The 26,380-nt window shown below is 33.1% G+C and overlaps 2 protein-coding genes across 4 annotated transcripts in view; one reads left to right on the top strand and one right to left on the bottom strand.

Annotated features, from left to right (window-relative positions):
- The window catches only part of LOC135129204 (calexcitin-1), a 151,750-nt gene that overhangs the window by 22,983 nt on the left and 102,387 nt on the right, over positions 1-26,380 (bottom strand). The window lies entirely within an intron of this gene.
- On the top strand, positions 11,159-14,419 carry LOC135129189 (leucine carboxyl methyltransferase 1). Of its 2 annotated transcripts, none has more exons than XM_064056307.1 (2): positions 11,159-11,254; positions 11,383-14,419. In XM_064056307.1, exon 2 carries the CDS (start codon positions 11,400-11,402, stop codon positions 12,336-12,338), a length of 939 nt encoding a protein of 312 aa, XP_063912377.1. In that variant the 5' UTR covers positions 11,159-11,254; positions 11,383-11,399; the 3' UTR covers positions 12,339-14,419. The 2 variants fall into 2 exon arrangements, with proteins under 2 accessions (XP_063912377.1, XP_063912376.1); XM_064056306.1 differs by having other exon boundaries at positions 11,380-14,419.

The following is a 26,380-nucleotide window of genomic DNA, read 5'->3' as shown; positions in this document are numbered from 1 at the left end:
GGTACACCCAATTACAAGAAAATTTTACTATATTTATTAGCAGTATATTAACATATATAAAAAATTAAAACGAAACACCTAGTCGTTAAAAACAAGATGACTGACTGACTTGCCTACCAAATAATTCATTCCAACTTCTAAATAATTCCTTACACGATAGCATTGAAGTTACTAATACTAAGAAAAGATAAGATTTGATCTATTTGTAAATATTGTAAATACCATACTTATTTGTTTAAGCTGATCTTAGAAATTTAAATTCATTACCAGCTTTGAATTGAACAGATTTATAGTTTATTATATTAAATAAAAAAACGATATTAATTAAATAAGGAAGCAAATATACAGTACCTTAGTAACTAGTTATACCATACAAAATTAGATTATACAAAAATATAGGAGATTTATTTTCATGTTATACATAGATGATGAAAAATTGTTCCACTTTCAGGGCGCAGCTATTTAACGTAGAAGTTTTTTGCAACTTATAAGTCAAATAAGAAAGTAACGGTCGTAAATTATACTCCTGTTTTCTTTTTGCACCTTCGTAGTATCTAACGTAGTGTCCCCTGTCTGATAAATAGACACAAGTGTCAGAAAATTGCAGTTCGTAATTTGTTTGACAAAAAAAGCCATCAGTTATGTCGGACTCCTTGAAGTCAGTGTGCACTCCTTCAGGCTGATCATTACTACTCCTATTATTTATCATCCTAGATTCGTAATCGCTGATATCTGATATATTTTCTCTATAAATCCACGCTAATAAGGGGAAAATTAACCTGAACAATACATATAAATAGGTATGTGTTTATGTATAATAGCTATTTATGTATTAAGAGCATAATTAGAGAGATTATGGTACGAAGGAATGTTTAAAGCCCGACGAAGGAGGGCTTTTAATTTCCCGAGGGCCACAATCGACAATTATGCCCGTGGTACATACTGTATTACTTCCTGAGTGCAAGCTAATCAAATATTAAACAGGTATCGTATAGATGGTAAAACGCTAGCCAAAATTTGTATAATTATTTCCACCAACAACGGGATGACGTCATTTCCAAAATTTACAATAGTAAGGGTGGATTTCACCAACCTCAGTTAAAGTTAACGGACAGTTAAAAATAATCGTTGTTATCATTATAATAATCGCTTCTATGGATTTACTCTATCGTTAACTTTAACTGAGGTTGGTGAAATTCACCTTAAATCTTACTTAAATTTTATAAAATAAGATACTTCTGGACTTGTGGTTTATGAATCCGTGTTGAGTTTTTACCATAGACATCCAAATAAAAAAAAATATATGAAAATTTTATAACATTTTTAAATTTAGCTTTGAAACTGCTGATGACGTCATCTCAAAATTTTGCTGAATAAATTGTATCTAAAACATGCAAAATATGATCAGTTTCTACTTGCACTTGTATTCATATTGTCAAGAACTACAGGGTGACTCAAAAAGAAATGAATGAGACAATATAGTTTATTAATCAATTCAAAAAAGGCTCATCCTATTTTCCCGAAAATTTGATTATACTACACTTTTATTATTAGTATTACACTGAATTTATTCAAATCGAGATATGTTCTTGTTAAAGTGTTGATGACGTTATCATAAAATTTTGATGTCGGAAAACTCACTGGAAACAAACGCACAGCATGCTTCTTTACCTGTACTTTAACAGTCCACACATATCTTTATTTTAATTTATACGGGTTATCATAAAAAATTAAATTTATTTTACAATTTTTCGAAAAATCTGTATTTGTTTGTCTGTACTTTAGGAGCGAGGGAAGTTGTATCTAAATAACTTTAGACTAATTTTCTAGCTTTATTTCGTTGGGTTATTCATAGCTCTCATTCGTCATTAAAAAATTCTTTCTTTTTACTTCCCGAGCGTAAGCAAAGGAAGTATTGTAATCGAGTCCGTCGGCCGACTCTCTACTTTTACGTTTTCTCGATCTTTCATGACCCCTAGAAGACGAAGAAATAGGTCTCCCATTTCCGTCTGTCTGTCCGTCTGTCCGTCCGTCTGTCCGTCTGTCCGTCCGTCTGTCCGTCTGTCCGTCTGTCCGTCCGTCTGTCCGTCTGTCCGTCTGTCCGTCTGTTGTCACGGATTTTTATTAGACAGATAATCTCCGAAAGTACTCGACCGATTGTTGTGAAATTTTGTACTTATATTAAGAATATCATGTAGATGGTAAAACGCTAACCAAAATTTGTCGAATCATCCCCACCACTAAAGCGATGACGTCACTTCAAAATTGTACATAGTAAATGGGTTTTCAATTGTATAAAATAACATAGTCCTACACATGTAGTTTACAACTCTGAATCGACTTTTCACCCGAAACGTCCAGATTTTTGGAAAAAAAATCAAAATTATAAAACAACATTTTGAAATTTAATTTTTAATCTGCTAACCAGAATGCTTTGAAATGTTGCAGATGTTTTAAGGCTATAAAGAGCATCATAAATCTTTAGTCAAAAAATATTTGCTTATCCCCTCCAAAAACTTGATGACGTCAGCTCAAAAGTTTGTGGAATAAATCATATCTAAAATGTACAAAATATGATGAGTCTGTACTTGTGAACTATCACTCCATTAATATTTTTTGGATTTGCATATACAGGGTGACTCAAAAAAATTAATGAATGCGTAAATATATTTTATTGATTTAATCAGGAACTACAAAACCGAATGCTCTGAAATCTTGCAGATGTTTTAAGGTCATAAAGAGCATAATAAATGTTTAGTCAAAATATATTTGCTCATCCCCTCCAAAAACTTGATGACGTCAGCTCGAAAGTTTGCCGAATAAATCATATCTAAAATGTACAAAATATGATGAGCCTGTACTTGTCATTTATCACTCCATTCATATTTTTTGGATTTGCATATACAGAGTGACTCAACAAAATTAATGAATGCGTAAATTTATTTTATTGATTTAATCAGGAACTACAAAACCGAATGCTTTGAAATCTTGCAGATGTTTTAAGGTTATAAAGAGCATAATAAATTTTTAGTCAAAATATATTTGGTTATCTTCTACAAAAAACTGATGACGTCAGCTCAAAAGTTTTCCGAATAAATCGTATCTAAAATGTACAAAATATGATGAGTCTGTACTTGTGATTTATCATTCCATTCATATTTTTGGATTTGCATATGCAGGGTGACTCAAAAAAATTAATGAAGGCGTGAATTTATTTTATCGATTTAATCAGGAATTACAAAACCGAATGCTTTGAAATCTTGGGAATATTTTAAAGTTATTATAAGCATGGTAAACTTTTGTTCAAAATGTATTTGTTCATCCCTCCTAAAAAAATTGATGACGTCACCCTTAAATTTTGCTGAATAAATCCTATCTAAAATGCAAAAAATATGATGAGTTTGTACTTGTGATTTATCATTCCATTCATATTTTTTAGATTTTCTTAAGAGGTGGTTCAAAAAAATTAATGAAGTCAATTTATTTTATTGATTAAATTAAAGGCAACACTTATTATTAGTATTACACCCCAACCAACCCAATTTGGTAGACACAAAATTTGTTAAAGGAAAAACTCGGTTGAAACATAAGGGTAGCACGCTTATTTACATCGACTTTAACATTACAGACCTGCATTTGTTTTATGCGTTCACTTGATTCCGCGAATGTGAAATAGACATGTTTATAATCAACCAATTGTGAATTTCACCGTCAAGAATTAAAATAAAACCCAATGTTTTATATAATAAGCGGAAGTCGAAGCAATAAAACCGACGGTCGTTTTGTTTACAGTTTCTGTGTTTGGCTCTCACGTATGCTGTTACGCCTGTCAACTTAAATTAACAATGTTTATACATACACGATTTTCAGTTGCCTCTGATACGTAGGTATACGTGAGTAAATTGTTTCGTTATTTTATTGATTATTACAAATCAATATTCAAACGACCCAATTCATTTTCCCGAAAATTTGAGAATATAATAATTTTATTCTTAGTATTACACTACATCTATCCCAACTGATATACGTGTCCTTGCAAAAATGTTGATGACGTCATCGCAATTTTTTTTTAAATTCCCACTACAAAAATGTAATGAGAAAAAAAACACAATAGGCATGCAGTCGTCAAGTTTCCGACAGCGAGGGAAGTACTGTCTAAACTCTTTAGACCAATTTTTTTTTATGGATTTTATTGCATAATTTATGCTCGTCCATAGTTGATCTTATGTGTCTTCTTGTTTTGCGTATTCTTTGCATAGTTGAATTTTATCTATGTTCTTATCACGTAATGGTCGCTATCGTTTTTCACTCTTCTATAACTTCCAACATTTTGTAGGCTGCTTTAGTGATTACCAAAGAGCAGCGTGGTCAGTTTAAAATGTGTGCGAATTGGCACACGCGTGCACATAAACAGCGCGGTGCGGTATCGATCAATTAGTTGGCCGAATACATTTGTTGCACTGGGTCCACTTTTTCTCGTGCCCATCTCGAAAATCTCAAGCGAACACTTGTCATATATGCAAATGCTCGACGTTGATTAGAGTTCGACCAAAGTTGTGCATACCTATGAATTAAAACCGTCTCTCCGCTCTCTAGTGATCAATTTGATTTTCGGTATTGCAGTCCGGTCACCTCAAAGTTATTTTATTGATGTTTTTCTGTTGGGACAGTGGACCCACTATCCTCGTTCGTCTTTCATTTACAAATTCAACGAGTTTAAAACCATTTCTATTTGTGTTTTCATGTGTGCTGTATTTTCCAATAGCAGATTTGTAAATTTCTTGCTCCTCGATTTTTGCATTAAAGTCAACTTTCATTTTATTTCTTCTTCTTTATCTCCAATGGGAGCATGTACAGTTACTATAGTGGTCTTTCTCTGCCTATCTAATTTCTTCTTCAGCTTCTTATCAGTTAAGAATTCTGTACATATGTTCTGTTAGTAGATAATTTATTAAAGAAAATATGGCGTGCCATATCTGTAATATCTTGACTAGTCTTCTTAGTTTCTTGTGTGGCTAATGAATCAAATTTATATTTTTCCATTTCTTTTATTATAATCTGAAAAGCTTATTTCCTAGCTGTGCCCCTTACATTCCACGATGATACATGTATATTTTCACTTTTTCAACAAATCCTGTTTTTGTCCTCTCTGTTTCTTTTAACTCTACTGCTTTTCTATTTTAACTTATTCTTGTAAATGTTGTTTAATGAGATTTTCTACGCTACGTTTGAGAACTGTTTCATTACTAATATTTCCCTGGAAGCTGATTTTATTCTCTTTTCCTTTTTTCTCATAATATTCTCGTGTGAGTTTTTCCTTTGTTTCAGCCAATTCCTACTTTAATTTATTATTCCCTTTAGTTATTTTCGCAATTCGAAAAATCAAATTTTATGATTTTTCGAAAATGGTGTGGATATGTTACAATGTACTTCAGAGGCGAGGGAAGATTTGTCGAAACAACCTTCGACCATTTTTTTTATTTAATCTTACTGTTATAAATGGTCCGAACTAACAGTCATTATAACATTATTAATTTTTAAAATTATTTTATCACTATTCTCCAAAAATTTGAACAAACACACGTTTTCTATATTTTTTTTGTATAGGAAAAGTTTTGTTGCCGAGAATAGTTAATACATGATCGATTGTAAATGTCGAATCTGTTTTTTAAATTCATCACTCATTCTTGCTTCACACGTATGTCTTCATGCATATTATTCACGTGAGTTATTCTCTTTATTGAACGCCACTACACTTGACTGCACGTCATTTGCAACTTTGTCGATGTCGCAGTGTCTGCAAACGAATTCTGCAGTCTAAGTGCATCTTCCAGACTCTGCTGACTTAATAAAAAGGTTCTAAATGACAAATACACAATGGCTGGGTATCAGCTAAATTGGTGCATATTTTTTTTATTTCATTGTAATCTTGTGGTGCAAGTACGTTCACTCGTTTATAGTATTTAGGTCAAATCCGCTTATTTTTACAGTCCTGACATGTGCTTCATCGACTTAAATTTTCATTTTGTTCTTCTCCCGTACCGGGTATTAATTTAATCCATCCAAAGAAAATCGACTGTGACCTCAAAGGATTTATATTTCAGGGAAATTATAGATATTAAATTTTCGACTACATCCACTCTTTCCGGAGTTGCGGAAACGACGCTAACTTTTTTGCTAAGATTATCTATAAAACTTCTGTAGAGGTGCAAAATTCAAAATAAATTCATTAGTGGGTACTATTAATAAAAGTTAATATGTCTCATGTACCTACTCCTACAAATTTGAAGTACATTTCTACATTCTAAGTGGCAAGAATAAATATCGAAAGTTTATGCGAACTCTTGAATTTACACTTATTATCGAAGTTTTCACTCATGCAGAGAGTATATAATTAAATTGTACAGAGTGAGACACTAAGGGCGCGGTCCTCGATATATCATTAATTATTATTAGAGATAGAAAAACTTAATTTCATTTATACCACAATAAAGCGCATAAGATACTGTAAGATAGATTTTAAAAATAACCCTATTGCGATATTTTATGTGAACCGTTCCATTGCTAAAAAAATTGGTCGAAAGTTATTTCGACAGGACTTCCTTCGTCCCCGAAATGAAGTGCCACAAATCCCGCTTCTTTGAAAAATAAAAAAAAAAAGATTTTGTGAATTTGTATTCAATAAAACAAATAGCTACAAGAGTATGCTACTTTATAAAATTTATTACAAACAATTTTGAGATGTCATGAGCATGACATTGATAGGGAGATTGGGCAAATTTTGGTTAGCGTTTTACCATCCACACGATATTCCTGACATACATATAAAATACAATCGGTCCGGTAGTTTTAGAGATTATCTCCCTATTAAAAATCTGAATTTTATTTTGAATGTTATTATTATAGGTAATCCTTACCTTATCATTATTTCTTTGTTATAAAAACGCGCGTATTCTGACATTTTCGAGAAAATGGAGTGGCTTGTTCTTAATTTGATCAATAATAAATTGAATGATTTTTTTTTGAGTCACCCTGTATAAACAAATCTAAATAAATTGATTCAGTCATTAATTTTTTTCAGGCACCCCGTATAAGCAAATCTCAAAAATATTAATGCAGTGATAAATCACAAGTAGACTCATCATACTTTGCACATTTAAGATTTTTTCAGCAAAATTTTGGGGTGGCGTCATCAATTTTTTAGGGGGAATAAGCAAATACATTTTGATCAAAAATTGACCATGATTATCATAACTGTAAAACATCTGCAAGATTTCAAAGCATTCGGTGTTGCAGCTTCCAAATTAAATTACAAAATGTCGTTTCATAATTTTGATTTTGTTTCCAAAAATCTGGACATTTCGTGTGAAAACTTAATTCAGAGTCAGACACAGGACTATGTTATTTTATACAATTTAAAACCCATTTACTATGTACAATTTTGAAGTGACGTCATCACATTATTGGTGGGGATGATTAAACAAATTTTGGTTAGCGTTTCACCATCTACATGATATTTCTAATATAAATACAAAATTTGACAACAATGGGACCAGTACTTTCGAAGATTATCTGTCTTATAAAAATCCGTGATGGCAGGACAGACAGACGAAAACGGGAGACCTATTTCTTCGTCCTCTGGGGGTCATGAAAGGTTGAGAAAATGCAAAAGTAGAGAGTCGGCCAACGCACTCGATTACAATACGTCTTTTGCTTACGCTCGGGAAGTAAAAATTCAAGAAAATTGGAATAATGTGGCAACGTCGCAGCGGAATGTCAAATAAAATTGTGGTTATAACGCCTAAGAAGACGTCAATCAAAATAGTTGTTATAGTTTCGGAGATTTCCAATTTAATACTACATGTACTAAAACATCACCAATAGATAGAATAGACGATACATGACACTCGACGGTTGGAAAAACGGTATCTGCATTTTCGTATTCTACAAACTGCGAAACCTCGAGAAAACATGAAAACAGACAATTATCAAAATAACCTTGTTATACTATACAATACTTCCTTAAGCGAATTATTTTGTATCTGTTGTAGTCTGCCTGAACGTTAGTTACATTAGCTGGCATCTGAATTCAAAGCTTAATAGGTTCCCTCACCAAGGGATTGCGTATAGGTATATCTAATTTCTGTCTCAACTTTACTCATCTTGATATACTAATTTATGTCAACTTAGCAGCACTTATAGGTTAAAGTCAAAGTACATGTCTATTTTCATTAATGTCAGCCATAAAGGTGGTTTATGCTGACAAGTCAGAAGCTTTAATTTCAGTACCACTGGAAAATATGTAATAAGTATATAATATAAATCTTGTAACAACCAAGCTCGTTACATTATATAGTGGTACTATTTGTTTTGTTACGCAAGTTTACTACAATATACTTTAATGTATAATTAAATTTAATGGTAACTTTGGACCATATTTTGTTAATATAACCAGCAACCTAGGCTTAGGGCACAGTGGGAAAATATAGTTTGACATCAGATACTTTTTTACTTAGTGCTGTTTTTTTATTAATTTTGTGTTGTAATTTTGCATCAAAACGACAAACAATTATCTCAACTCTTTTGTAAAATATCGGTTTTCTTAACAGTTATAAATTTCTGCACGACATAGTTTAAAGAATGTTTAACCATTTTTTATTTTTTATTATATTTAATACTAAGTTTGGCATTATTTATATCATATTTGAACAGTTATTGGTATTTTCTGTTTTACCTTCTGTCATCGCGTATGCCTAATTCTAAATTTCAACATTGAAATCAGTCAGATTTGAAGTGCACAGGTTGCCATGCACTTCTTTTTTGGACATTGAATCTGTCGTTTTTATAAATGAGCATAAACTACTTTTTTAAAATATTAAATCATTTAAAAACGCACTTAGTTCCTATCTACGAACGTGAAAAACAATTTATTTTTAATAACACGATGTTGATCGATTTTTCGCAATTCTATCAATTCTATAAATTAAACAAATCTGAAACTTAAAGTATGCGTATTCTTATATTCTCTTAATATTTTTATTTTGAAGCTACTAGAAAATTTATTTCAGGTTTGGAAAAAACTCCGAAAAAGCTACTGTTTTGTCTTGTTTCATGGAAGAAAAAATACAACTTAATGAAGCTCAATATTCTCTTGATTTTGCAACTATAAAACTAGTGCAATTTTCAAATTGAGAATGAATTTTCTTCGTAAATGACATAAGACTAGTAATCCTATAGTCCATATTTGCAATAAACATTTTTAAGAAAACAGTCGTTTACCTATTTCACACTGTCTGTTAGATAATGTTCTTTGAATTGGGAATTCTAATTAATTTATACCGGAGCTTAAAAATTAGATTCGCCTGGAAATGTGAAAGGTGGTTAAATATGGCTTCCCTTTTCAGGGCTATGGTTCTCAGAAATTGAAGATGATTTTGATTATAAAAATTTAATATTAATTTTCCTTTCAGTAGTTATTAAGAAGTTATTTTAAATATATGTAATGGATTGAAAACACGTCTTTTCGTATGCTCACTGTAATATTAGTTAATTCTGAACAACTGAAGCCACTCGATAAAATAAATTAGGAGTTTATGCAGGAATTTTTGAACGCTGCTAAGCTGTGTAAACAGTTAAAGAAAAAACAATAATAAAAGAAAATTGCCGAAACACACATCGCAGAATGTATTTCTCAGTAAAGATTTATTTAATCATTTTGTGAGATGCCGCCATCAACTTTCTAGATTGAATGAAATTGTTAGTGAAATTTCTCTAATCTCTAGACTGGTGTTAGTCCTTTACAAAATTTCCAAGAAAGGTGTTATAGACTGTCAGATAAACTGTAAACTGTTATTTTATTATGGCAAAACGTCATGGGTTATGACAGAATGTAACTGAACTAGATTGTTAATGTTACAGTAGAAAAGTTACGAAGAGCTTGATCTGTAAAGGTGTTTACAGTTCGTATCAGAGTGAGTAGTAATATCATAAAAAACTGCTATTCATAATGAAATAATGGTAATTGATAACCATAGACCGGACTAGTGCGGGTGACCTTCAAACTGTCCGTAGGTTTGTGTTCTCGCTGCATTTAGTGATGGTTTGGTTACAATTTAAATAACTAGGCCTAAATTAATGCTACGTAGATCCGTTAATGATAATTACTATTGTCTCAAAATTTCCGCCCCCTGGACCGAGTTTGTAATGCGATCTTAGCTTTTTAATCTACTGTATAGTACAGACGGCGCTGGATATGCGTGAATTCGAAGGAAAAAGTAAGTAATCATTTTTTCTACAGTACCTAGCTACCGTTAGCCACCCGAAGTTTAAGTGGTTAAATGGTTTAAGCATTACGACGGGAGATTCAAATGCGCTGCTGCAATAGCAGTTTGTCATTTGCTCGCACTCCGCAGGTCTATGCGGTGATAACATTGTGATGTCCTTATGTAACTAATGCTAAATGTTGTTATCCAGTGCGTTGTCAAACGAAGAGATTAAAAACGAATCACATGGATAATGGTTCCCTGCTTAATTACTTTGGAATTTTTTTTTATTTTTGTCACTGCTAAATCTCTGAAGTGTACTACAGTTGTAATTTCGAAGTTATGCACACATTATTTTAGTAATTTACACAACTTGTTCGGGATAGCCTGTTTCTATCTTAGCTTAATTATAAAAATACTAAAAAGTAGAGTAGTTTTTACTAACATCTAGGCTACCGGTTTCAAGTTAACACAGTGCCCAATGTTTGCACGGTGACATTGGCACTGTGTTCCTGGTGCGACTATACCCACATCTCCTCTTTATACGTAATAATAATAACATATGTATTACACTACGAAGAAAGCATGGTGGTATTGAGAAAAAAAAAAATAAATAAAAATAAAACAGTCTGTTTTCAACTTGTACTTCTTGATTATAACAGAAACAAAAAACCGTAAAGTATGAACACAACATTTTTTTTATACTTTTTCTTTAATGTGTTAGACAGCTAATAAAAAAAATAAATAAGTTAATGTCAATTTTGCATTAAGAAAGTTGCAATTGTATTGTTCTTTCATTTTTAATCGTCAGTTATGAAAAGCCTAGTTTAATGTGCGCGGGTTGCACCGATCGAAGATGACCCACCTCACGCGCGTGCTCTGTGGGTTGCCTAAAAATAGATCAAATGGCGCATCGCGTCGCCAGCAAAGTTATTCAACAGTTACTGACATAAGTAGCACGCAAAACGAGCGAAAATTGTGTTTATAAACAAGTAAGTAGCCATTATATTCGAATTTCAACAACGTTTAATCGTTATTCATGAAAAACACTATCGCCTTAATGGTCGTTCGTGATGCAATTGTGACAGTTAAACTTAACCTTACTTTCTTGCTTCAGAAGACCCAGAAAACGAAACCATGAGCGATGAGCCCGTTATGGCAACCAACGACGACGCCAGCGAGTGCAAGAGGGGCGCCGTCCAGTTGGGATACTGGCAAGATAACTATATTCCTTACTTTGTCCGCCAAATTGAGAAGAGAGCCCCAGAAATCAACCGGGGTTACTACGCCCGAGTGAAGGGCGTAGAGCGTTTTATAAAGACCTTTTTAAAGAAGGCAGGGTCCTCTTCGCAGATAGTAAACTTGGGGGCTGGCTTTGACACTTTGTATTGGAGACTGAAAGACCAAGGCGTCTATATGTCGAATTATGTCGAAATTGATTTCCCGACTGTCACAGCTCGAAAATGTTACGCAATAAAACGGAACAAGCAATTGTTGGAGCGCATTCACGAACAAGACGGCGAGGTTAAACTCAGCGCCACTGATTTACACGCTGGAAATTACCATTGCATAGGGGCTGATCTGAGGAACATATCACAACTCGAGATGAAGTTGCAGCAGGCTGAAGTTAGTTTTGCTAATCCCACATTGTTTATTGCAGAGTGTGTTTTAGTGTACATTGAAAATGATTGTGTTAACAGATTGTTAGGATGGATTGCAAGTAAGTTTAAGTCGGCTCTGTTTGTTAATTATGAGATGTGTAATATGAATGATACTTTTGGGGATGTTATGTTGGGGAATTTGAGGGCCAGAGGGTGCACTTTGGCGGGGATATCGTTTTGTAAGAATTTAGAAACACAGAAAAGTAGGTTTATAAGTAACAATTGGCAGGGTGCCAAAGCTTGGGACATGGTACAAATTTATTATGACCTGCCTGCAGCTGAGAGGCAGCGCATAGAGAAAATAGAATTTTTGGATGAACAAGAATTGCTCATTCAACTTTTTCAACATTACTGCATATGTGTTGGGTGGTTGGGAACAGAGTTTGCTGATATTAGTTGTAACGGTGGAGACTAATAGTTTTAAATTTTATCTTTGTGGTCAAACCCTTAACGTTTTAATTTAATGTAAACAAGCTCTGTGATATTTTGAAAAAAATATAGCTTTACCTTAAGGCTAGTTTTCACACAAATGAGCAAATTGCGAACGATATTTTGAAATTAATGTACTTTAATTTAAAATAAAAGGATGTATACTTCATGGTTGACATTTTTTTGTGAAAATCTCGTTGAGATTCTTGTATGGAAACTTAGCTTTAGTGTTTGTACTGTAATAGAATGTGAATGTATTTCATTGTAATCATCCCTGAAAATTTGTGAATATATTGCTTTTTATTTAAAATGTGATACTTTTTAGTATTAATTTCATGTAATGATTTATTAAATTTATTTGTTGAAACGCGTTTTTTATGTCAACCACCTGTTTTTGCCGCATTGATAACCACGCGAAGGAAGTGTTAGCGGTTCAGTTCAACTGTTGTGTCATATTTTATGATGATCCGCACTATTTCGAAGCACAGCGCAATAAAAGTGCAATTTGTCTTAAAAAAAAAACAAAATCACTAATGTTTATTTTAACCAAACAGCCATAAATCGTAAAAAAAAGCGTAAAGGAAAAATACAAGCACAGGTCGTGTGGCTTCAGTGCTTTAAATTATACCTCATGTTTATTCAAATATAATTGTTTTGGATTAGCTTAGATTTTGATGAACCTGACGCTCACAATCAGTTGAAGGTGGAGTTAAAAACTTTTTGATTGATCACGTTAAACGATGAGTTGTATATATTTACCTTGTATATTCAAAATTCTGCTATTCAAATTTCGTTACTATTTTTGCAACATGGTATAATATCTAATCTTTGGAACTGCTAAACCCATTACTTCTAAATGGTGTAATCTTAGATTATCTTGAAGATGGTTAAATATTTAACACAATTTGTCTATTATTAATCCTCCCAGAAAAGTGAAAGACGCCATACCGTAATATTGATAATTAAGTGTTTTATGTGAAACATATTTTTAATCTGTAAGTATATGTAAGCTGTCCAAAAGAAACGTCTGAACTATCAAATTTTACAATTTTCTCATATAACTGCATACCTTGAATGTGTAAAAAATCAATTTAATTTTTTCGAAATTTTTGGATTGCAGTTATTAGCGTTAATCTGTGCGCACTAAATTAGTAAGAATAAAAGAAGACACAACCAGAAATATTTGATTAAAACCATCTTTTTGACATGCATGCGGTATTTGTTAAGCGTTGAAAACAAAAGAAGAAATAGAAAATTGAACCAGTATATTTGATACACATTTCCAAATTTTGAAAAATTTTTGCGTTTATGTTTTATTTTTCAAATCAAAGAACTGTCCTGTTTTTCGAAGTACATTCAAATTGTTGTTATGATATTAAAAAAAAAAAAAAATAATAACAACTAAAACTTTGGTGTGTTAAACTGGTTCAGTTTTCAATCTCGATCGTATTTACAAAACATTTTGTGGGCTATTACTCAGATATTTTTGAAGATTTTGGCATTTCACGGTAGGATGATGTGAAAAATATGTGGTCAAAATTTGAAATTAGTCTAACTCAGTAAAAAAAGCATCATGAGATCGATCAAACTGCGTTGATTTAAATTTGGAACATGGAAAATAAATAAAGTTTATTTTAATATCTAAAAATTGTTAATGTTTAATAATTAATATAGTTATAAGAAACAATACAATGCGAAGAAATAAACACCTTACATTAAAAAACGATATTTTTTAATAATGTAGAACATAAAACATTAAAGGATGTTGGAAACATATACAAGGCTATCATAAATGATTCTAACAGTGGACACTGCTATATTATGTTTCGCCTCTTTCGCAACGAAAGTTCAAATGACAATCATTCTGACATATGTTTGACATATTAACTATATTAAATTATAACTTTTCAAATGTCTACTATTAGGTACTAAGAAGTGGCAAATCTGTAATATTTATAAATTTCACAGGTCACCGGATGTAAGACACATCGATGAAAGTTCTGTATATGTACAAAACAAAAATTATGTATGTACTTACAAAAAAATAAAAACAATTATAGCTTATTACTTATTATGTTTAATAATAAAAATAAGTAATCAAAATCACTATCGAGTTCATTTCACGATCTTGTTGATCGGATAAAACTGTTGGTTGTGTTCTCTCAATTTCTACTTTCTTGCATTACATTTTCAAAAGTCCTGTTTGCTGTCTGTTCTGTGGCCAGTATTTTCGAATGTGTATATTTTGTAGCTTCACGTGTTTTCTCTGTCAACTGTCCAATAGGAAATAAAGCTGGAGAAAGAATAACGGTCCTATGAACGAAAATTTTATGTACCGTCATACCGTTGAGCCATCCATATGCGTCTACAAACACACTTTCGCTTTTTCAACGGCGTATGCGTTGAATTCCTTTAACTTTATTTCCTCTTCGCAAGAAATTGCTTTTAAAATCATAAAATCTATAAATTAATGTTTCCAATGTTTCGCCAACTTCCGCTGAAACTTTGGAGTTCTTGAAAAATCTTGTTGCAGTGTTTTCATCATTAGGTTTCGCTCCCTCCGCCCGCGGTTGGTCCACAATCAATCTTAGTTTGCTGCGAAATGAATCCTGATTTTTTTGCGTGGTTCTGCGTCTTGTCAACGGTTTTAACTCGTCATTTTTTGATGTTTAAACGGCAAGCGACTTGCAAAAGACATTCAGAAAACCTGATCCACGCATGTAAAGTAAACAAACTAATTTCAGATGTTTGCTTGCTACCTGCTGGTGTCAATTTTTCGTTATTTTGGGCAGGGTTTGTCAGTTCGACTACCAAACAGACATAATCCTTTTGACTGCAACTCAGTGGATTAGGAGTACCGGTCAGTTCGGCTAGCCCTGATATTATAAGGGTTGGGCGTGGGGACTACCAATCAGTTCGACTGCCACTGAGAGCTAGGGTTGGGCGGAGGATATATAAACTGTAAATACTGTGGGAAAGCAGAGAAAAATGTTGTGCCTCGGTGGGATTCGAACCCACGTCTCCACGCTCTCCGGGCTGGTATGCTAACCGCTACACCACAAGACAACTTATCTTTACTCTGCTTTACCCGCGTGTTATTGTGCCGCCACAGTACTCCCCCCCCCAGCGACACAGCGCGCGGTCGTGCTGGGGTGCGAAGGAGATAGTTGCTGGCGTCGCTCCTACCACTCTTACGGTCGTTGTTCGAACCCTGGCGGTGCTGCGGACCCCGAACACAGCGGGCACAGGGCGGTGGCAGAAGGATGTTGCGTGCGCGTTGCCTGTCGGAGGTCACCAATGTGGGAAAGCAGAGAAAAATGTTGTGCCTCGGTGGGATTCGAACCCACGTCTCCACGCTCTCCGGGCTGGTATGCTAACCGCTACACCACAAGACAACTTATCTTTACTCTGCTTTACCCGCGTGTTATTGTGCCGCCACAATACTATAGTTAAGTTATAGTTATAATTCATTAGTCCCTTGCTTATTGATAATATATTTTCGCCTTCAGTTCTTAGAACCCGAAGATGTGAGTGATTTTTTAAATAATGAATTACACACTGTGCTCGTCCATAGTAGAGTTGTCCAGTTTAGAGATATGACAATTATTGCGGTGATGTTGCGGTGTTTCCACCTTCATTTTGGGCTCCTGGCTACAGCTTTCCACATAGAACAATCAATGCTGGCGAATCATTTCATTATAGGTGCAATTCTTCGTTCTATGGAGGTCACCCTACTGTATCTCAGTTTATAAATGTACTCCTTAATTTTCGGACAGAAAATTATGTTAACTAATTATCAATAGACCAAGAAAAAATGTTCAACACAAAATTTACTTCATATCACAAAAAAAAAATGACGAATTTGTCACGTTTGTACGAAAGTTGCTTTCGCTTCTTTTGTCTAAATGTATAATAAATATGTTTGTCTCCATCTTCCCCTTTTACTTAATCCTTCATATCGAATACCGTGAACAAACTGACTGGTGTATTTTACAACCACCCGTTGCCGTGGTCGAACTGACATACCATTTTGAGAGTAGTTTCACAAATGTGGGGAATTTGGGTTAACATTTCTGTGAACGCTATTGAAACTTTACCATTAATACATCTATAACTTGAAGTTCATTTTTATTTTTAGAAATGTAGGTACTTTGGTGGTACAAGGTTTTTTACTTGTTTTTTCACTAGTAGTGTAGAAATGCACCGTTATCAATTTATCATGCTTGCCTTGAGTTGTGAAATTGTTTTTCTCTACCAAAATGATAACTAAATTTGATCAAGATTAATAATGGAAGTGAACTAATTCATTATTGACGAAGGTCTATAATAAAGCCTGAGGTTATGTAATACTTGACAATTGGCCATTATTACCAGATTTGTGAACTTACTTTCATGAGGAATGTAAAAGTGCTAACTGCCATAATAGAATCACGGAAAGACTACATAGTTCACTAGCTGACATATTTCGTAAAAAAATTAAAAGATATAAATTAATTCACGATTTGAAATTACAAACCTCATTACAAACCAACTTTTCAAATGTTGAAAAATAATGATGTCAGTGATGTTATGTTACTTTTAATAAATTGGGTGTGTTCTGTAGTGCGCTACTAGTGAAAAAAAATAGTATATACGCCACGGTAGTGAAGAGCTCACGATTATAGTATCCTTCGATGCTTCGTGTCTCGGGCTCTAATCTGCGTTCGGTCTATAGTGATTGTTTTCACTACCTTGGCATATCATGTATGCACTATTTTCCACATAATTTAGTTCTTTATGTGTTATTTTTACCCTTTCTTTTGCGATCTGAAACTTAATAGGGGGACAATCTTGTGGGAGCAGGACAGGGATTTTGCCAAATAATGTGTTTTTCGTAATCCAGCTTACTATATGTATATTTGACTCGGTCAATCCAGGATATGTATATTATTATTCTGTAGCCATGCTTTAACCCTCTGTGACGTATCCACGGGGCCGTTGTCTTGCTGAAATATAAAATTTTGATTAGGATAGACTCTTGTCACAGAAGGGAGCATAACGTTTTCGAGAATATTAATATAGACGTCGCTATTTAGCCGACCTTCCACATGCAGCATTAACCCAGGATTTACGCTGAAATCCATGCCCACATGTTTATAGCAATACGTCCACTTCGTTCAATCGAGTTCATAACGGGAGTTTCGTGGCCTATAAACTCGCACTGGAGCATTTGGACACGATTAAAATATTTTTTTTTGTCCGAGAACAGTACTCTGCTTCAAAATTCATTGTCGTGTACCAAAGTTTGCAACGCGAACCCGACTCTGGCTTCCTTGTGCTGATGAGTTAATTTCAATTTTCGAGCTGCCGCGTATGCCAGCTATCCTCAAACAAGACTAGCAGTTTTTGCTAATTACAGTTGCTTCAGCAGCATTGCTAAAAGGGCTCTCTGATTATATCAAGCAAAGCTTCGTTTTCGTCAGGTGTAGAAACGAGATGTCCCCCTGATTATGGACGACGTTCTACAGTCCGCTCTCGTTTCCACTTCTGCACGATCAAATTCACCGTGCTTTTTTGAATCCGCAAAGTCACGGAGACTTGCTGCTCAATCATAATGACGGTAAAGGTGCATTTACACTGACATTTTTTGAAATGACAAGAACAGACTGTCCAGGATTCTATGTCCCTCATAGTACTAGAATGTATAACAAACATATCATTGTCCGGCTGCCGTGATCTTTCACTTTTGAATTTTGGTTTTTGTTTTTTCGGTACTACTGATACCTTCACAGTCAAATTTAAACACAATGAAAATGTTTCCATTTATACGTTCTAAAATCCGTGATGCTATACGTCAAGCAACGACGGTAAATGTATTTTGATTTTATGTCAGTGATTTTCTGGCTTTGGCGATAATATCGGGTCTTGGCATTGACTAACCTGTTACAACTAGGATAAACGTTATAGGTTCGAGTTTGTTTGTTCTAGCCCCAATTAAATGAGATTGACGTTTTGTTACCAGTTCTTCGCTGATTCCTTCACATCCCAATAATAATTTCAACTTATATTAAATGTGAAATGTTTCCATTTATAGATTCCAAAATCCGTGATGTTAACATGGTCAACGACGGGAATGCATTTTTGAGTATATCAGAGACTTCTTGACTTTGGGGATAATATCTGGTCTTAGCACTCACTAATGGAAACTGAAAGATTTCGGAGGCCAGATATTCTTTGTTTTTTGACTAATAATTTGGTTGTGAAAAAATTCTCGCAACGTTATTATTGTGGTCGCAGCCGAATGTGCGATAGCCTTGTTGAAAATAATCTACTTCCATTGTATTGTCATAAAACTGTGGGATAAAACCGGCCAAAATTGTTGCTGATATTTAACAGCGGTTCAGTTATTTGCAAAACAGAGGACTAAAATTATTATTAATTAAACCATAATCGAACAGAATATTTTGAATATTTTAATTCTTATTTTATCGTTATTATACATATAAAGACGTGCGTATTCATTCACACAGTTTTAAGAAAATGGGGTGACTGACTCGTTCTTAATTTGACCAAAAAAAAATTTGTGATGACCTCACCAACATGGATAATACTAGTCATAGCACAAAAGAAAAGTAGTTACAGTGGATTAGCAGTGCAGGAAAAAAAAGGGAAGAGTCAAAATTCAGCATCGAACCCACGACCGAATATCGCCGCTTTGCCGATAAAGGCACTGACCCACTGAGCCATGATGAGTTCTATTCTGTGGTGGTAATACAACGTTATTATGCGATTGTTTTTGCGAAAATTTGAACGTTTAACGAAAAAATTGAACGCGGATTCGTATAGTACAAGTATAGGAGTATAATTTTATATAATATTAAAATTATTTTAAAATACGGTTCATTGAGATGACGTCATCAAATTATTGATGGAGAAGATTACCCAAATTCTGGTTGGCATTTAACAAGCATCTACATGATATTTCTAACATACATACAAAATTTGACAACAAACGGTCGAGCAGTTTCGAAGATTACATGTCTAATAAAAATGGATACAGACACCAGACAGACAGACAGACAGACAGACCGAAAAGGAAACCACTGTTTTCGTACTGTAGGGGTTATGAAACGTCGAGAAAACATAAAAGTGGCAATTCGTCCGATGGACTCGATTACTATACTTCCTTTGCTTACGCTCGGGAAGTAAAAATAGTAAAAATTAGATTCCTACTTTTCCTTAATAATATTTCTGTGTTAGATACCTACTAGTGAAGCCTGGTGTATCACCACTGTTACTAACTTGTGATTGTTCCAGTAAGTGCATACTTTAAACCATTTCTTCTCCATGCAACGATTATGACCATTAAAAATATAGGTGTTGAAGAGTTGCATATTAGACAAATCTATTTAAGTTATAATTATGAACAGAGAGCGGATTTTATGAAATTTGCATATCCGTTATTTTTTGCATATAAGTCTTGATATTTAGTATGTGAACGAATCATGCTAATTAAAAACGAATACAGCTATAAAAAAATTGCATATTTGCATATATTTGCCTTCTGCTGCATATTTCACGTAACGGGTGCATATTTTGCATTTTTATCAATTTTTGTTCTAATTTGAAAAAAAAATTGTCATTCTGTCGGCATTTATCTAGAAAAACGAAATTTCGTGAATCATATTGCAAATATTGTCCTGAGCTTCAAATTTCAAATAACTAGTAAAGGTTTGGGTTTTATGGTAGTCTGGAGAAACCACCGGGTGTTAAGCCATTTTTCCAGGTAAATTTGGGCTCAAATTACTTGTGGAAATACTGTTCATTCCCAATATTTTTGTTCGTTACTTAAGCGTATTAATGGTATGTTTAATGGTGGTCGAAGAGACGTTACCCTATTATTTTTCATCGTGAGTTTGCATTGAAAGCATTTAAAGCGATACAGGTGTGTCAATATGTCCACGATAACTCTAATTAATTTATGGATTAAACCTTTTCCTGAACTTATTCTTCAAGAAGGAACTCTGTTTTGTCGCGCCTGCTCTAAACCGGTAAGGATTTTTATACATCTGTGGACGTAGTACGCACTTTTTCTACTTACAAAAGCATATTTTAGAATCACCGGAAAAACTTTTTGTTAGAATATTTCGAAAAATATTTAAAAATAAACTGTTACCAAAGTAGTAATTAAATAGTCGATTACTCCTGTTTTTCAATTTGTTCTGTTTATATTTATTTTTTAGTATAACAATATTATCTTTAAAATGTGATTTATGTATTTTTTGTAATAAAACGTATGCTCGGGAAACCTGTTTTTGTAATTTGTAAATGAATTTAGTTCGGTTATTACGATTTTTTTTTAATTTTTGGAGCATATGCAACTGCATATCTCTGCATATATTAAGAAAGTTACTGCATATTTGCATAAATTTGATGCATATCATATGATCATATTTCCCAAAATTTTGCTGCATATTTTCCGCTCTCTAATTATGAAAATACTTCAATGTGTGCTTTGTGTGTGAAATTAAAAAAAAATCAAAATCACTATAACAAACAGAAGTTCAAACTTTATGTTGTTAAACGTCATGTGAAGATGAGAATAGAAACGTAACCTCGTACTTTGCGTTGTCCATAACTAATATAAAGTTAAAGTTGATCCAAGTTGTATTATTTTCGAACATATAAGCTTAACCATGCTTATGAATATTGTTATTAAAATAATATAAATTAAAATAAAGTTCGGATGTGTGGCGACATTTCTGAAGTAAGGACAGCGAAACTGGAAACAGCGCTATAAAAATGGTCGAGAGGTAGAGATATTTGTAATTCTTAATTTACTGTAGTGCAGCAGTAACTTCGGCTATTTATTTGGTAGACAAATTTTTGTTTCTTTAATGTCTCTACACTTTTTTTTGTAAAAAACCGATAACGAACAAAAGTACTAGGATGGGTCATTCTTGGAGAAAAACAAACCCAGATTTATGGACTGACGTTGCTAAAAGTCTCAACGGTGTTCTTAAATGGCAATCTTTATTTTTTTACAGAGGCATTTTTCAAAAATGTAATTAGTAACTATATGATTCTAGATGAATGTGATGAATGTGAATATACGGAATCTTATAAGTTTTAATTAATGTTTTCTTACAAATTTTCTCTACAGCCAACCGTGATGCAAATGTGAATATATAAATATACGTAAACATAACTATATGCAAAACAACTCATCACGGTTGCAAAATATGTAAAGTAATTCGGCGAAAAAATTCAACATCGTGCCATGTTTAATCCGTTCTACAGGAAGACTAAAAATTGAACTAAATATTAAGAATGAGACAGCATCGAAAAACGTTGCACAACTGTTAAAACCCGTCATCTTTTTAATCGTAACATTTGCTTGTCCAAAATACAGCTTTTGTTAATAAAAATACTGTTTTAACGTTTTTAATTGCGTTTTTAAAAATAATATTTTTGTAGAAGGTCTGAGACACATTCTGTGAATAAATTACGGGAAATTATTTTACGTATATATATTAAAATGAATATAAAAAACCATACAAAACTTGTTCGTGAAGCCTATTCCGAATGATTTTTGACTGAGTCAGTGACAGCAGAAAAGCTTCATTCTTGGGCACTAAAATATTATGCAGCTAATTACACAAATAATAAATACTCCTAATTATTAAAATAATTTTGAACAGTGTAATTTTTATCTGTATTGTTTACAGATATTTTGCTTGTGTTGTGTTAGTTCTGTTTCATACCATCTCCGCCACGTTAGAAAAACAAGATTTGGTATAATTACATACACTTTCCGTTATTGAAAAATTTTGAAAAAAAAAGCAGTCGAGTAGGCCACTATTTTATAAAAGAGATTAAGGTTAAAATTTTACGTAAATGTAAAAGTTTCGTTGGCTTAATGTCCTTCTGCTCTTATTACATGTGGTAAGTTATATTTCATTTGGAAGTACTGGTAGTCAAAGTATTACTTAGAATTTTAAAGTAACGGCAAAACACTGTGTATTTGCATTTCGAAAATAAGTAATAAGTACGGCGGTGCCCGGTTTTGGTAAAAAAATACGTACAGGAGCATTAATTTTATCGGTTTCCAAAACCTCTGTAATTAGCGTGTCAAGAAGATTCAAATAGAGTGGACCCGTTGAGTTCTCTCATGATAGATAAAATTGGAAATTGCCGCTATCCGTTGTGTTATCAGTTCCCAGAAATCTAAGCGCCTGTGTGGATCATTTTCCATGTGCCATCTGCAGTAGGGAAGGAACTTATGTCGTTTCATAATACGTCCAGTAGTAGTCACGAAAATATATCATGCTGAAACGACGACTCTAAGGGACCGCTCACCCTTTGCAGTTTTTTTATGTGTTTTATTTTGCGTGGCATCTGCTGTTTCCATCTATATTTGTCTATTAATTGCAAAAGATATTTTCAGTGTGCCCCTTCAAATTTTTCTTTTACTGGCGCACAGACATTACACCGTGTACTCGTTTCTCAGTGAAATGTGGAACCATGTTATGTTAGCTAGACGCGGATCTAGATCGTTGGAGGCCTGCTGCTATTATTGGCTAAAAATATTTCATTTACACATTTTCAATAATTTAATATAAAAAAAAATCTGAACAAAGGGAACATAATACCTTCTTACTACATTTGATTTCAGCATAAAATATGTCCGATGGCGTTCTCATAAGTAATTTAAATTTTGTGATGTCATTTTCTATTGCAGGGATAGACAAAGAATTTAACCTTTGATTTTTCATTCTCCATCTATATATTTATTCTTCATAAAACTGGCAGTGTCAAGTAGATAATAATTAGTTTAATTCGGAAAAATGTCAATGAGGTTTTTTTAAAAACACAGTCTACATACTTGGCATATACGAACATGTTACGTCATTTTTCTGAATCAAATCTGCTGTGAATATTCATTTTGCAATCTTAATTCGATGTCCACACTGTAACGTTGTAAAATACAGTTAACGATGTTTTCGTCAATATTTGCAACATGTTTATTTGTAGTATCCGCTACGAATATGAATTTCGTCCCTAATTCATTGTACACATTTTTTCTTCTAGTAACTTCGGTTATTAAAGTGTCCAACAATCGATTAAGAACTTCCACAAGAAAGACGTCACGACCTTGTAGTAGACTCACCCCTGTTATGCCGTCTGAATATTTATTAATTTTAATTCCTCGCATTACTATAACTTTCTTCCACTTTATTAGCTAACTTCCTTCGTTTTCAACTCGTAGCTAATAAATTTTTTATTCGATTTTTCTCGAAGAGGTTAGATAAATAATTTGAATGTTCTAATGTTATTATTGTTATAACATCTTCGCACAAATCTAGTTCGGGTTCTTCTAAATTTCTAATAGACTTGTTAATTATTTCAAGTTCTTTTCAAATGATAAATCAGTATAGCGGTTTCTAGTTTTAAAAGCTTATTGAATATTTTTTTAGATTCCATATTACTTACAGTCATATTATTCCGTAGTGTTATTATTAATAGCAGTAGTTCCTAATATACTTAGAATTAAGCGTAACTTGTATCGCCTCTAGATCATCTAGTTTGACTCAAACTTCTAACTGAAAGTGCAACTTTACATGTTGATTTAACATATTCCACTTGCAGCTTCGACTTCTACCAAGTTTCAAGAGTACTTACATAATCAGCTAAGTTGTTAACTTCCTTAAAACATGCGTGAAGTCCTTTATACATATTTTTCACATATTCGTACCATTTTCACAAGACGACCCCCAAAAATTTTTATTGAAAATCCATTTTCTTGTAAAAATAGATGTAATCTATTAAACAAATTATTTCCTGTGTGACTGTCAATGGACATAAATGACAAAAATCTTTCATCAATTTTTCCTTTGGAAGCGTATCTCACAATAATTGTCAGTTGGTCCGTATGTGATAAGATAACTGATAAATCTGGAGTAGAATCACTACATCACTACATAGGATAAAATAAAGTCTCTGCCCGTCTGTCTGGCTGTCTATCTGTCTGAACGCATCAATCTCAAAAATTACTGTATAGATTTTCATGCGGTTTTCACCAATAGATAGAGTGATTCACGATAATAATATGTAAGTACCCAAAGAATAAGTTGCAGTGTTAATTTTGAACAAAACCAAGATAATTATCTGAATACTTTAAGCACTATTGATTCCAATAAGGGTAGTTCCACACAAAATGGATTATGTAAGTGGATTTTTTAATTTTTAATACACTGTAAGATTTGCTGAGAAATGGATCAAGGTATCGTACATTCTTGAAACTAGTGAGCCAACAGAAAAGTAATAAACGTTTAGATGAAGATGAAATTTTGTTTTTCTAATAACTAAATTTAAAATAAATAAATTGTATTTTTCCTTAAGTCGAAAGAGGCTTTTTAACTTCGGGGCTCTGATGCTCCAGGATCCAGCATCACAAGCATTCCTATAAATCCGTCTCTAAGATTAATCTTGACAAAATATGACATATTATCTAACACGGAACATGGGAATGACAATCCTACCATGACATGTTTATTTGATTTAAAAAATGAAGGAGAGGGGTGGAGAATTGTTTCTAAAATTTGATCTATAGGTATATTATAATCTTCAACTTTATTGTGAATTTGGTGAACTTGTCAAATAAACGGAAACACTTCCACCTAAATTCATATTTTTAAGTTAAATATGTTTTTTGTTATTTCATAGTTTACTCAAAATTTTTTTACTCAAAATCTATTAGGTATTGCAAGGGTAGTTTGCGTGTTCACAGTTTAGTATGTTTAGCGGACATATCAGATTTATTTGATACAGATCTAGGTTCGGACTTGTCGCATCTTAAGTGATTCAGGTTGTTGCACCCCTATAGCACGGTCAATACCCGACTCACCAAAACCTCAACATTTACAACTGTTCAAAAGTTATGAACGACGAGGTGGCTTGTTGAACAGGTAAGGTATTTTCTCCAGACGAAATAAAACGTATCAAACCTATTTTTTTTTTAAAAAGCGTTAAAATAATTCAGTCGAAATTTACCCCTCCTGTTTGGGACTTTTAATTCTTTTCGTATATCAAAATCAAGCATTTTAGTGTATAACGAAGATTTTCTTCAAAATGAACAATCATTTTATTTTATTTATTTTCTCACGATTCGAACACAATTTTGTCGTGCTTCTTCAGAGTTAGATACTAACACTTAGTGTGTGATATTTTGGTTGGTTACAGATTCACACAAAGGACGGAAAATAAATAAAATTAAAACAACTGTGTTTCTTTTTAAGAACTTCAAACATCCAAAAATGCACACATGAGAAAAGAATTTTTCAAGCATTTGGAAAAGCACTTCTAAAAAAAGGTGACAGAATTTTAACATGTAATTGTAGTAAGGTCATTAGTCAAACATGAGCTACTGAACTTTTTAGTAAATTAGTCACAGGCAATGACCATTTTATTAAAAAATGTTGTCGCTGACGAGCAACTTTGATTATATCAACTTCAGATTTGTTTTTATATGTAAATTATACTGTAGATTTTTTATATCATGGTTGTGTGTTTAGTGATACATGTAAAGATTTCAGCAAGGCCTTTGACAGTATCATTCACAGCAGGCTTGTTCATAGATTGGACGATCATGGCGTGAGTTGCGTATTATTTTAGTACTTTGGATTAAATAAATTGTTAGATAATTTTCAGTAATGAGTTCTGTATGTGCCTGATACATTTAGATTTTTTATTAATTTACTTAATCGTTGATCTGCTAAATAACAATGACTCCTACATTAGGGTTTTGAAAAAAGAGATGTAAACGTAAGTTTATAAACATTGTTTCTTTTTGCACCCGTTATGTCCCATCTTTTGAAATGTGTAGCAAAAAATATGGTTCTCTGAAATTACTGGACAGATTGTCAAATTTTGTATCTGTATTATGAATATCATGTAGATAGTAAAACGCTAATCAAACTTTGACTAATCAAACGAATCATCCCCACCAATAATTTGATGACGTCACCTCAAAATTGTACATAGTAAATG

The sequence above is a fragment of the Zophobas morio genome, unplaced genomic scaffold (genome assembly GCF_036711695.1).
Source record: "Zophobas morio isolate AGI-343-1 ecotype UQ-CSIRO unplaced genomic scaffold, CSIRO_AGI_Zmor_V1 ptg000014l, whole genome shotgun sequence".
NCBI classification, from domain to species: Eukaryota; Metazoa; Arthropoda; class Insecta; order Coleoptera; family Tenebrionidae; genus Zophobas; species Zophobas morio.
The sequence above is the reverse complement of the archived record's forward strand: the minus strand, read 5'-3'. Positions and strand labels throughout refer to the sequence as shown.